Genomic DNA, 14,097 nt, shown 5'->3' with positions numbered 1-14,097 from the left:
TAGAGAACAGAATCATAGAACCACAGGCTAGTCTGGGTTGGAATGGACCCCAAGGATCATACAGTTCCAACCCCCCTGCCTGTGGCAGGGACACCAACCTCCAGGCCTGGAGTTACACAAGGTTGCTCAGGGCAACCTGGCCCTGAACACTGCCAGGGATGGGGCATCCACCACCTCTCCGGGCAGGCTGTTCCAGCCCCTCACCACTCTCTCTGTAAAAAATTTCCCCCCAATATCTCATCTAACCCTTCCCTCCTTTAGCTTTAATCCATTCCCCCTTGTCCTGCCATTACCTGCCCTTTTAAAAAGTTGACTCCCCTCCTGTTTCTCTGTTCCCTTCAGGTACTGGAAGGCTGCAATGAGGTCCCACTGCAGCCTTCTCTTCTCTGTGCTTTCCAAAGATGCACACCGAAACACTGGCAATACTGGCTCCAAAATGCGACCAGGGACTAGGAATGTCCCCGCCCCCCCGGCTGCTGCATACTCTGGACCCCCAAATAGTTCCCTGTTTGCTGCTGAAGATCATCCCGAGAAAGATAATGGTGGGGAGACCATGCTGGCCGCTACCGCTCCATGAGGTGGTCCAAACATTATGGCACCTATAAAATCATAACCTCCCTGCACCCCAGGACATGGAGACAGGAGGCAGCGGAAGACGATGCAGGAAGGAGGAAGGGGGCTTGGCAACCCGAAGTGAGTTTCATATGATGACACAACTGAGGGCTGCATCTCTGCAGTGCCCGAAGGAAAAAGCCCCCGGACACGGAGAGGGGCTCGTACCCAAAGCATGAGCAGCTGCAGCATCATGACTGGCAAGATCCGTGCCATTACTTGGGCTGAACAGCCAGGACCGGCAAAGCTCATGATTTATTCATGCTGGGGAGAGTAGGGAGGAGAGATGCTGTTGCTGAACCGGTGGGAGGCTGGCATTAACATCCATCCTCTAAGTCCCTCTGATCGCTCCTTGTAACGCGGTGACGCTCACGGCTCACTCAGATGCTGCATGAGACATGTCTAAAAAGTACTGGAGAACAGAAGTGCTGGGGACTGGAGTGGAAGAGCTACCATCAGCAGTAACCATGTCACAACAGGTGATGGCACCCAGGGGGGATGACCGGCATCCTCTGGGATGGCTGGGTGGACAGGGGGCACCGCTGCCACGTGTCCAAGCCCATCCCAGGGCTGGCATCGGGAGAGCCAGCATCCCGTACTGCAGACTCCCTGCAGCATCACAGCAAGAAGGGAGAAAGCCCACCCCAGTTTGCAACAGCAGCTTTAAAAACAGCCATCCCGCCGCCCCCCAAACATCATGTATGCAAACATTTCCCATTCCCCTGCTTCCATGATTCAGCAATTCGAGTCCCAGCGTGGTAATCCGCACATTTGTGCGAAAGAATGGCAAATTCATGCCTTCAACGACTTTTGAGAGCTGTGTTATTAAGAAACGCCGCTTTCCCTTTCTCGCGCCGAAGGAAAACCGGAGTTATTTAAGAATGGCAACAAGAATCAGCTCATTAGCTAATAACAGGGACAGAAATGCCACTGCAGGAAAACGGGGCGGCTGCAGACTGATGCGAACACGAAACTGACGTGCCTAAAGAATGGGAAAAGTAACCCCCACGCCTGATACGTCCCCGGCCCCGAACAACAAATCAGCCAGGAGGGAGGCAATTACCCTGCACCAAAGCCCAAAAGGACTCAGCCCATGTTTGACACCAAAAACACTCATCCATAAGCACAGCAAGGATGCAAACGTCACTCGTGGCATGTCCAACTGGCATTTGGCTGCATCCAAGCCAGAAGACACCCCCCTCAAGCCCAGTTTTGGCTGGGTTAGAGTTAATTTTTGCTCTAGCAGCCGGGATATTGCTGCGCTTTGGGTTTTGGATGAAAATAAGGTCTCTACAATGAAGTCAAGGACTTTCCATCTTCCCAGGCCCCACCAGCAAGAAGCCAGGAGGGTCAAGAGATTGACCAGGGGATATTCCATGCCATATGATGTCACGCTCCATACAGATATGGGGGGGAGGGGTGAGGGAACACCAGGTGCGTGGCTCAGGAATGAGCCAGGCATCAGCGAGTAGGCTTGGCATCACCTGCCTTGCAAAATGTTTTATCCCTCTCCTTACTGTTATTGTGGCTTCTCCCTTCTCCTCCTGTCCCACTAACCTGTTCTTAGCTCCACTCCCCAGTTTTGCCCTCTTTCTCCCCCACGGCGAATGGCTGCGAGGGTGTTTTAGCTGCCTGCTGGCTCCAACCACGCTGCCATGCAAACCCAATGTGTTGTGGGTTTCTCTTGTTTTCGGCAGGAAGAGTCCCCGTTGCTCGCCCCAGGTCAGCGATCCTTATCGGCCCACACCAACTGCAGCCGTGGGTGGCACATCAGTACCTGTTCTGCACGACACAACAGCGTTGGATGGTCCCCTCCCCAACAGACTGACCCCCACCATCGTCAGGCTCCCTCTTTCACCATCTTCATCCTGAGGGGCACAGTTGGAGCAGTCCCTCTCCCAGTGGCGAGGTCTGACACCAGCTCTCCTCCCATCTCCTGGCCATCCTGACATTCTGGGGTGGCCAGCATCCCCAGGCTCATGGAGAGTGATACCCGCTTTGGTGGCTCATCAGAGCCCCCCCACCCCCTCCTGTGCATCAGTTGGGGGCACCACTGGCTCCAGGCCAGCTCCCACGCCGCTAAATAATGCATGGTCCAGCCCTGATTGATGCAAGGAGAGGAAGGAACATGCTTCAGGGCTGCTCTAAGTTACACTTGGCTGTATACCGAGGGAAGAGCCACCGGCAGCTAGAGGGTTGGATAAGGCACAAATCAATACAGGTGAGATTGCCTCAGCATCCTGAGATCCCAGCACCCCTCCCCAGCTCCCGCGGGCAGTCCCAGTGCTGCCCTGACTCAGCACCCCGTGGGGCTGGAAGCCGCCGGTGGCCCGGTTCCCAGCGCGGCACCCGTTTCCCACGGCCCCCGCCCTACGTGCAATCATCCCCGCAGCCCCCAGAAACTCAACGCCTAACCCCTCCCCACCCCTGCCACAAACACACAAAAAAAAGAAAAACCCCACAGAACGCTGCCCTTAACCGGGATGACGACAAACTGAAAGGCTGGGGGGAGCCACGGCAAAGCCAGAGCGGTGTTTCCCCCAAACCTCCCCAGCTACTGAGAGCAACAGCGGACAAGGACCCAGAAATCCAAAGCACCATCCCTTTTTTATTTCCCCTTTCCCCCCTCAGGTTTCTATCCAATATTCCTAACTGGAGGGGAAGTGGGCATTTCTGCTTGTTTCACCTCACACAGCTCACTCCCGGGATGCTTGAGCATCCATCGCCTGAGCTCCTGGGGAGATGGGGTGGCTGCCAGAGCCCCTCCGCTCCCCAAAGGTGAGGCAGAGCTGCCCGAAGAGGCTTGGCACACTACGAGTGCCTCTGGCCACCGCTCTCGTTCGCAGAAGCGCTCCCTCGGCACCGGGGATGTTTTCTACGAACAGGGGGAAGGAAGAAAGAAAGGAGGAAATCACCGCGTTACTGGTAAAAATAGTAGAGCACCCGTAGGGAGGCGTGGTGGGTTTCGGTTCTGAGCGCATCACCGTTTCGCAGAAAGGGGCCCCGGCATGTGAGCCGGCGGGGACCCTGCCGCACTCTGACCACCCCACGCCACCGTGGGGCATGGGGTGCCGGTGGAGAGAACCTGAGCCCGGTGCTGGTGACGCACACGGTACGATCCCCCTCACCCTCAAGCATGGGTGCTGTGATGATGCCGCGCAGGTAGAGGGGGGCCGGTGAGGGGCCGGCATTGCACAACGCGTGCGCCTTATCTCACCCACGCAAAGGCAGTTCGCGTGTGTTGCGCAGGAGGCTGCGACCGCAGCCCATGCCCAGCCAGAGATAAGATATCCGGCGCTCGCTGTGCTGCGCTGCTGCCGGCAGCCCCAATTCGCGTGGTTTGCTGGGTGTCTCTCTGCACTGAGCATCCCCTAGCTGCTTCACTGGCTGTTTTTCCCTCCCTCCTTCCCCACCCCGTCCTTTTCCCAGAGCGGCTTGAGCATCCCATTCCAGAGCAGCAACACACCCAAGCAATGAGGATGCTGAAAGCTCACCGCTCTCCCCGCTCCCGCGCCAGAGCAAGTCCTGGCAACAACCCCCTGCCATCTCCCAGAAGCTGACGCACCGGCCCAGGCTGCCTGGTAAAATCCAGCAAGCCATGATCCGTCCTCAAAGCCTGGTGCTGCCACACGTGCATGCTTCCGAGAAGCCCGGCTGGGTTTTGGGTTGGGAATTTTTTTTCAATGATATTTTTTTTTTAACCGCGCAGTCTGTGCCGCTGATAAATCGAATTTCTTAGAGTCGCAGCCTTCACGGGTTTAGTCTGCGCGCGCCGAGATTAGTACAACCTGTCCCTACATACCATAATAAAAAACACGTAGTAAGCGCTTTGCCTTTATTTATGTCAGCGCCGGTTTCGAGGAGGATGAATCACGCTTCCTCCTTAGCGCCCCTTCCTAATATGATTTACTATAAATAATGCACGGAGAAAAGAAAGAGGGAAGGTGACGAAGGGCAAAACGCAACGGAGCCCGGCCCCAAACTCCTCAGCAAGAGCAGAGAAGCGCTTTCGGTGCTGGCGAGGGATCACAAGGGGGCTCCCCAATGGGAAAGCCCCGCTCGCTGCGGCCTTTGGGTAAGGGGACGTTGGCCACGCCAGGGCTTGGCTCCACCAGCCAAGCTGCAGTGCTGGGAGCTGGCTCTCCTCTGCCGTTATGTGGGGCAAAGCGGAGGGAGCAACCTCATGGCAATGCGCAGTTGCATCATGCGGACATGAGAGCCCAGACCACCAGCCCAGCCGGGTAGCCGCCTGCCACTCACTCAACACCATGCGATGGAAATGGGCTGGTGTTTGGGGTTTTTGGGTTTTTACTTTAGTTTCTCTTTGTTTTTTCCACTCGGGCTGTTTTATAGGTCACTGAGGTGAAAACAGGCGGCCTGCCCCCGGCACAGATAGACGGAGGTGACAGTTTTTTCGAGAGGGTGGCACGAGCACCGCGGCGGCGCCCGTGCCGACATCCGGCATCGCACCCCTCATCTGCCATCCGCCCAAGCCGGCCGCCCCTCGTACGGCACTAACCAGAGCACGGGGTTATCAGCTGCCCTGATACACACAGATAAACGGCCCGTCGCCTGCGCTGACACCGGTAACAAAGCAGGGTGCTTAGTGCCGATTTATGGCGGGCGGCTCGAGCCAGGCTCAGTCCTTGCTCACGCCTACGCGGAGCAGTCTCGCCTCCGCCACGTATCGCTAAACAACACGCCAATAAAACAGCAACGGGACAGCGAAAATGATGTGGATCTCCCCAGTCAGAGTGCGGAGCCCCGCGTCCACCACCCAAAGCCGTACGGGGATGCTCCTTCTTTGGCCACCGAGCCAAGGAGTGGGGCTTTTTTGGCTGGCACAGGGCCTGCACCGCTCTCTCCTTGGCCCGGCAAAGAAGGGGGTGATGCCCAAAAAAGGACTAAAACACTGAGCTCCCTAAGACTGAGCTGGGGGGGGGGGGGGGGGAGGGGAGGGAATCAGGAAATAAAAATTAAATTAAATTAAAAGAGATTAAATTAAATAAGAAATAGAAATAAAATTAACTAAGCATAGACATAAAATAGAAATAAAGATAAAAAATGAAAAGGAAATAAAAATAAATAAAAATAAAATACAAAATAAAATTTAAAAAATATATAAAATAATATAAAATAAACCAAACCAAACTATAGAACTGGTTAAAGCCAACATACTCCCTGAAGCCCCCAACCTCGCAAGCGGAGTGACACAGGCCAGGACTGCCGGGCGCAGAGGAATGAATGGAATAGGCTAATTTACACAGGAAGCGAGCACTTACCAGACCCTTCATCCCAACACACAAAACCCTCTGCCATATCTGGAAGCAATTACACCCAGTTAACATGATCTGCCTGCCACTAAAATTAACTGCAAACAGAAATATTTTTCACTTTTGCAACAGGAGATGCCATGGCCCCGTGTTTGGCTGCCGGGAAATATTTAGTAATTACTCATTTAAAGCCTCTCTTGAAGCTGTCAAGGCGGGGTGGTGGTGGTGGTGGTGCTGGGGAAGTAAAAGAAAAATCTTGCTAATTGTGGGCAAAAAGGAAAATGCAGATCGTTTTACTCTGCCCAAGGAAAACAGATTTACGCAGCATACAAGCGGGGACGGCTGCGGGGATGTTCCGTCACCAGCTGCCCAGGCTGCTCCGTGCCATTTCCATGCGCCATGGGGAAAAGATGCGCAAAAAAAGGAGACTAAAAGAGTTGATAGCATCTCCCACACCCGGACCAGCCCCCTCCCCAGGCTCTCTGAGGGTCCCTCTGTGCAGCTGATGAACATGTTCATAACTGACACCGCTCACTGAGAGCCCAAAAGGCTCCGCAAAGCTTCTCAAAGTGCTGCAAGCGACGGGGAAAAAGCCAACCCAAGGGTCAATCCTCGAGCATCAGGGTGCCAACCCTGCAGCTGAGGTGGGATCGGGGGGCACCCACCCACCTATGCCAGTCAAGCTGGGGAAGGTGGTTAGGGGGCACGGAGCATCCCTGTCACGCCTCTGCAGAAGCCCCTCAGCCGCCAGCCTGGCCACTGGTAGAGAAGGCAGGAAAGTTGTTTGTGGGTGGTGGTGGGGGGGTGGGTAGGAAAAAGAACAAGGTAAAAAAGGAAAGAACGAATCAAAGGAGAAATAGAACCGGCATTTCCCGACGGGAGTGTCAGAACTGTGCTTTGAGTGAGGCGCATCACCCGCGCAGCTAAACCCACATGGAATTGGGGGCAGGAGAAGACGGAAACCGATGGGGGCTCTTCCCCCCTCCGCGCTTGGAGCCAAGCATGGAAACGGTTAAGTGCCCCGCCGAATAAATCAAAAGTTCAAGGCTGCAACATACCACGCTGTATCCCACCACCACCCCCCCCCCACCCCCCTCTGCCCCCCGCCTATGACAAGAACCAGAGAGCCCCGAAATCCCAAGCATCCTGAGCGGGGTCTCCGCCGGCGCTCACAGGTTACGCGCTCGGGGTCAGCGCCGCGGACCTTAGCCGCAACATTCATTTCCTGAGCGGGGCGCGTCCCCCTGCCCATAAAGCTAATCAGAGCTTCCTCGGCCGGCCGCCCCGCGCCTCCACGGCCGGCAGCGCTGGTTTCCATTAGCCCCTTATGATGCCAGGTGCCGGTAATAAGGTCCATCAGCAAGAAACAAGAGCTGCCGAGGCGTCTTCGGACTCTGGAAGTAATCACAGCCAGAGTTTTTTTGGGGGGTGGGGTGGGGGGGGGGGTCACCACCATCTTTTGGGGGCGTTTTTCCCCCTTCCCTCCCCCCCTTCATTTGTTACTTTTCCTCCTTGTTTCCTCCCCCAAAAAAAAGTTGCAGCAGAACGTAAATTGCCGACCGCTTAAAATAAAACAAAACCCCCAACGACTGTATCGGGCTACCAAAATTAACACTAATAACATCTCGCAAAGCGCTCGGGATCCGATTTATCACGTTTATTGCTTTAATGGTATACTGCATCTGTTTCTCACTGTGACATGTCGAGCGGTGCCAACGCGCCTAATAGCATTAGTAGCACGACGCAGAGCTAATCCAGGCGGAGACAAACGGAGGTGAGCCTGGCAAAGCGAGCGCCAAAACCCAAGAATATATCTCCCTTTCAGCTCACCGCGGTGCTAACGGTGCAATCGGCACAGGGGTTGCCACACGGTCGTCATCCGGACCTGGATCCCTGCGGGGAAGTTGTGGACCAGTGGGAGCATCAGCACTCGGTCCCGCACACTGGTTAGCCCATCCATGCTTCAGAAATGGGAAACGAGGGTAAAACTCTGCAGTTTGGGGTATCGCGGCGGGTCAGTAGCCGTGGCGCCAGAGCGAGCGTCCTCATTCCTACCCTAGTCGGAGCACGTGCCTTTCGGCGACGGCTCAGCCAGGAAACCTCAAAACGCAAAACTGGGACGTGAAAACTTGAAGAGAGGCTTTTACCAAGGTAAAATAAAACCCCAAGCCAAACCCAAAAACCCAAAGCCACGCCTCTTATAAAGTTGCAGGGTCTTGAACTCCACGGTGAAAAGTCACCCGGGGCTGAGCACGGCACGCGCGCTGTAGCACAGGAAGCTTTTCTTTGTACAAGCCAACCCAAATAGGGCCACCAAACGACGGCTTCCTCGCCCGCAGTTAGAAGCAGCGATCAATGCTAACACTGTTTGAACCTCGCTGAACCTCAAAAGAAATATTTAATAATATTTTAAATAAACTAAAGAGTCGCCGACTCAATACGCACTCAATTAGTCAAAATCATGAACTTGCTAAAGAAGGAAAGAAATGGGTTGGCCAATGGGTCTGGGGCCGTGAAGACCCTGACCTGAGTCACTGGCCACTAAAAGCCGATGACTGGGTGCTGTTGGCTCACCTACGTCACGACAGGGCACAGGCGACGCTGCCACAAAGCTGAGGTCAGTGATGGAGCCGTGCTCCCGCACGGGGACGGTCCAGAGGACACCCCTTGGGGACCCCTCCATCACTTGGGGCCAGCGGCAGCCCCCCTGCCACGTGGCTGCAACAGGGCAGCCAAGCCACCCACTCACCTCCATCCTGCACACGTTTCCCCCACGAGCCAACGCAGGAAGAGCGCTCAGCAGGCTCTGAGACTGTAAACATATATATTTATGCTTATAGTGGCATGTGTGTGTGTAAACAAACGTACCCGCCATATGTACCCGCTCGCTTGCACAACATAAACAGGCACGGTACGCGCCGGCTCGCCCCGTGCTGCGCAGCATCAGCTTCAGGCACGTTTAGGCTCTGTCACCTGCTCTGGCTCGTCCCACCATGAAGGTGTGGAAGCAACCATGAGGGACTGCGCTCTGGGCACCGCCTCTCCAGGCTCGTGTTGGGGTCAGAAAGCAAAACCACAGTGGCGAGTGCTCAGCAGAAAGAGTTCAGCAAAAGCCAGCGAGCAACACAGCGATGCCCCCGGGTGCATCCTGCCCCCGCCAACAGCCGGCTCAGGGATGCGGTGCTAGGACCTCCGTGCCTCAGACTACCCCTCCACAGCAAGGTGTCTGAGCGGAGGGGAGTTTGCAGCTGTCATGGTGCGGCCGCTGGATTGGGATCCCAATCCAGCAGAGATGCCTCTTAACAGCTCCGTAAATTCAAGAGGATTTGAGTCCTCTCCAAATGGTGATTTTCCCCATGTATTAGAAGGCAGACACCACATAAAAGCCACATGAGATCTTGTCTACGCACAAACTGCCTTAGATTTAGGCTGCTGAGGGCAGAGGGGAGCTGGGGTGGGGGAGTGTGCCGGGGGGGAAGGGACTCGAGTTGATTTGACCATTGCCCAATGCCTTCCAACATGGACAGTGTCGCAGCTGAGTTTAAAAATGGCTCAGGGGATTTGGCTCACCCTGCGGAGCTCTGCCAGTGCCAGGTAAAGCAAGACCAGGCAATCAGAGCCGGGTGCTGGCTGAAGCGATCGCCTTCAAGGCTTGGCTTGCTGGACACGGTGCTAAGCTCTGTACTTTTGTTCAACCAGAGAGCCCATCAGAGCACAGGCCACCTGACAACCATCGTGAGTGATTAAAAAATAAGCTACGACCACAACCATGGCTGTCAAAAACGAGGAGAGCCCCAGGAAAGCGACGTGAAACGCGATCTGAGCCACACTGCCCCATCGGTGCAGGATGCGACCCACAAGAGTGGCCACGGCATTGTGGGTTTGGGGCAGGGGGGGGTGGGAGAGGAAGGGAGACGGTCAGGGCCGTGGCACAAAACCACGTTAAAATTCTCTCTGAGCCTTCACTGCAGCTCTCCTCCGGTGACGTTCGGTCTGCATCACCGCGCGGCCGGGGGAGAGCCGCGCTGAGGCAGCTTCGGGCAGGCTAACGCACGCGAGCCCAGCTCTCCCGCTCATGAGGCAGGGGAAACAAAGCCCAAAGCTGCCCCACACCCGCAAAACAGCCAGGAGGACCCCTCCAAGGGGTGAGGGCTGCTCTCAGCAAGGTCCAAGCAACGACGCTGCCGGCACTCACAGACCCGAGAGCCCCAGAGCAGCGGCTGCCACCCCGCATGGGAAGCCGTCGCAGGCGGGCTGAAGGCGTGGGGGGCTGCTGCCCCAGCACCCCAATGCATCCTGCACCGCTCGCGGGTGGCAGCCTCCACTGGCAGCATCGTCTCCCTCACCAGAGGCGCATACCGGCACGGCCACCATCCCCAGAGTGCGTTATATGCATCAGAACTAATTAACCTGTTGATCTATTAAAAATCTGACGCGGTGCGCATAGCGGCTCCAGCGCGGCGCTGGTGCTGCCTTCCCCCAGGCAGGACGCTGCCGTGCCGGGAGCCAGTGCTGTAGTCGCAGAAGCGGACCCAGCACTCAGGCGTTTGACCAGCAGTGGTGATTCTGGCACGGTAATAAACATGACCACACTCCCGGACCCCATCGGGCTCCACACCCCGCACCCACCATTTGAACACGGCAAAGAGGGGTGGGGGTGAGAGCCAAACTCGTATGCTGGTAACTGGTAACAACCCCTGCGCTCCTGCCCCGCAGCAGCTCCCCAAGGTGTGGGGCTCAGCGCAAGCACAACGATCCCCTCCACACACACCCTGCCCCAAGCAGAGGAGCCCCAAAATCACATCTGCTGCTACCCCCCTGCCTCCGTGGCATTGCTCGCCCTCCGCGCTCACCCCTGCGTTACTCAGCCTGACCTACACGTTACTTTGCGCAAAGTACAAGTATTTCATAAACCGGGAAGACAAGCGACGTAAAACCACCGGGCTGGCAAGGCGCTGCTGCGTGCGCGCAGAGCCCAAACACCACAGCTGTGGCCGGCCACAAGCACCCCACATGTCTCCCCCTCTCCCCACAGCCTCACCCCACACCGACGTGCCTGGGTGCTGGCAAAGGATGGATCAGCTCTCGGCACAGCGCAAACTGCCCGACCCCACGGCATCCCTCCACACGCCATTTACAGGCGGATCCCTAAACTCAGGGGAGCCAGCAGCCGTTCCGGGGGGGTGGCGGCAAGGGACGCTGGTGGGGTTCATACTCGCAAGAATCACCCGCGTTCCGGCCACCCCCTCCCCAGAAGGAACCTTCTGGCACGGCTGCCAGACCCACAAAAGTTGTGGCAGCCGTGCCCCACACACACGCACCGCTTGGCACCCTGCTCTTGGAGTACATGTCGGGACCTGCTGCCCGTCCACTGGCGAGACCCATCCCTCCCTCCATCCTTCCCTCGCGGCACGGGCACTCACCTGTGCTGCTCGAGGGTCTCGTTGTCCGGCAGCTCTGCGCCGCATACGCTGCACTGCTCACCTAGGGCCCTGCTCTCTGTCTTCATGCCAGCTGCCAGCTCCCCCAGCTTGCTGAACAGCTCCCGCTGGATGAAGCCCTGGGGCAGCAGCCCCCCATAAGCGCTGAAGTCCATGGAGACGGCCAGGGCCGGCTGCACGTGCAGGGCGGACGCCACGGAGGGCGGCACACCGAGCACCGGCTCAGTCTTGTGGTTTGGCAGCAGGGAGTAGATGCCCAGGGGCTTCTCGCCCTGGGCAGCAGCAGCGGATGGCTCCGGTACCAACGGCAGCCCCTGGCCAGGCTCGGGTGGTGGCTCGGCACCCTCCTCGCGGGCATAGTGCAGTTCGCGGGCGCTGGTGATGACGCTGCTGCGGGTCGGGGTGCCGGGCCCTTCCTTGCCCTTCTCATCAGGCTTCTCCCCACTGGAGGCACCGGGCTCGGCCGCCTGGGGACTGGCATGGCCGGAGGCGTCATCCACCTGCATCGCTTCGGTTTTTACCTCAGCAAGGCTGGGAGGGCGGCGGGTGGCGGTGGGGCGGGAGTCCTCGGGGGCACTGGGTGGCAGGGCACCCTGCAGCAGTGACTGCCCGATGGTCATCAAGCTGTCCACAGCCGCCTCGGTGGGGCTCATGGCGGAGAGGGTGCCAAAAGAAGCGGAGGCGGAGGGGCTCCGCTCTGGTGCGGCCGAGGGCAGGCTCTGGCCAGCCGCCCCAGCGTAGCCGCTCTCCTCTCCGGCGGTCTTGGAGATGAAGAGGCCTTTGACGTACCTCGCCTTCCTCTCCTCCTCTTCCTCGGCAGCAGTTCCGTCAGCCGCACCGACCTCAGTGTCGTTGTCCTCGGAAGCCTGGATGGTCTCCAGGATCTTCAGGCACTGCTCCTCCAGGTACTCGATTTCCAGGATCTCGGCAGCGTAGAGCAGGTCATCCAAGTCCTCGACCTTGGCTTGCAGGGTGGCGGTGTAGGCATACTCCAGGATCTGCTGGAAGGTCTTTGGCGAGAGGAAGTCCAGGGTGTAATGCTGGCTGTTGCGGTGGAAGAGGATCTCGAACATCTTGCTGGTGCAGGCCAGCACCGTCCGGTGCGCGTGGAACTCCTGGCTGTCCACCATGATGACCACGTCGCACAGCGTCCCCGCCAGGCGCATCTGGTTGGCTTTGTGCAGCAGCCCGGTGGGGTGGCAGGGGTTCTGCAGCTGGATGCTGCCCATCTTAGTCAGATCCATGGCGCGCCCGGGGCTGGCGCATCAGGCTGCCTCGCCGCCGTCGCTCAAATCTGGGACCAGCTTTGTGTGCCGACTATCTGCGAAAACAAAAGGCGGAGGGGGGAGATGAGCGGAGCGCGGGGAGGGGAGGAGGGAGAAGCGGGGGAAAGGCAGAGGGGGCCGGAGCGGAGCAGAGCGGAGGAGAAGAGAGCAGGTTCGCCCGCAGCCCGGCGGCGACTCGCCGAAAAGTTTCTACGCCGGGTTCGGCGGAGGCGGGCGGCTGCCGGGGCGGCGGAGCCGCGTCCCCGCTGCTGCCGGCCGGGAAAGGGGCCGCAGCGCAGCGCATCATCCCCCCCACCACCCTCCCGACTCTGCTTCCCAGCGCACCACCACCCCCCCACCCCTCCCCGCGCCGCCGCCCGCCCGGCTCCGGCGCGCCCCGTCCCGCCCGCCGAGCCCCATCAGGTGCACGGCGGGAGCCGGCGGAGCCCCGGTGAGGAGGAGGAGAAGGACGAGCCAGGAGGAGGAGGAGGAAGAGGAGGAGGAAGGAGGGGGGGGGGTAAGGGGGGGGGAGCCCCGCGGCAGCCCGCCGCCCGCCCCCTGCCCGCACTCACGGCGGCCGGCGGCTGCTCCGGCAGTTCGCACTGCCCGCTCTCATCGCCGCCGCCGCCGCTCGCCGCGCCGCGCAGCAAATCACCGCGGCGCCGGCCCACGGGCCGCCCCGCGCCCACGTCAGGCCGCCCCGCCGCCTGCCCGCCCGCCCCCCCGCCCCGCCGCCCGCTCTCGCTCGCTCCGCCGCCCGCCCGCCCGCTCCATCTTGAGTACGGGCGCCCCCCCCCGGCACGGCCCCGCCCCGCGCATCCCCGCCGCCGCACCTTGCGGGGGTTCGGAGAGGAGCGGGGCCGGCGGCTGGACAGCGCTGCCGACAACAAACATGGAGGAGCCGGGGCACCGGCACGGCAGCGCGGCTGCTGACCACCCCACCCCCCCCCCCACCCGTCCTCCCCACACTCCACACCGCGCCCCGACGGGAGACGGGCCCGCACCGCCCCCTCGAGCAAGAAGCAACCCCCGGGTTGGGGCGGGGGTGGGGGATGAGGGGGGGAACCGGCCCTTGTGCCCCAAACCTCCCTGCTGTGACCAGCTCCGCGCAGTGAAAACAAGGTCCCATGGTGCTGGAGGGGGGTGTGAGGGTGCCCAGGCTTGGGAAGGGAAGAGCCAACAGGGGAGGGAAAAGCCAACCGAGAAGCCACAAAGCCAACTGGGAAGCCAAGTTCTGGGTGCTGGGGTTCGGTGGTGGACAGTGGCTGGGACCCATTCCAGGCACCACGCAACACCGAGCACACGTTACCCTGGTGAAGCTTATTTTGGCAGGATTGAACACGCACTGCGACCGGGCCCCGCTTGTTACAGGGATGCGGCACGAGGAGAGGGCCGCTGGTGAGGATCGGCAGCCAAACCAACCCCGGCAGCACAGCAACACCAACAACAAGCGAGAAAGGAGCCCTTAACCGGGGTCACCGGTGCCAGCATCACATGTGCCTGGCA

The 14,097-nt window shown here is 59.1% G+C and overlaps 1 protein-coding gene across 1 annotated transcript in view; it reads right to left on the bottom strand.

Annotated features, from left to right (window-relative positions):
* Positions 1-12,570, bottom strand: part of ZBTB16 (zinc finger and BTB domain containing 16) — a gene marked incomplete at its 5' end in the record, with an annotated part of 53,263 nt that extends 40,693 nt beyond the window's left edge. The window contains one exon of the mRNA XM_084274983.1: positions 11,309-12,570. Coding sequence (XP_084131109.1) covers positions 11,309-12,570 — 1,262 coding nt within the window. The remainder of the gene's footprint in view (positions 1-11,308) is intronic.
* Positions 12,571-14,097: the final 1,527 nt, after the last annotated feature.

The sequence above is a fragment of the Gallinula chloropus genome, assembly GCF_964237585.1.
Source record: "Gallinula chloropus genome assembly, chromosome: 24".
NCBI lineage: Eukaryota > Metazoa > Chordata > Aves > Gruiformes > Rallidae > Gallinula > Gallinula chloropus.
This window is presented reverse-complemented; position numbering and strand designations above follow the sequence as displayed.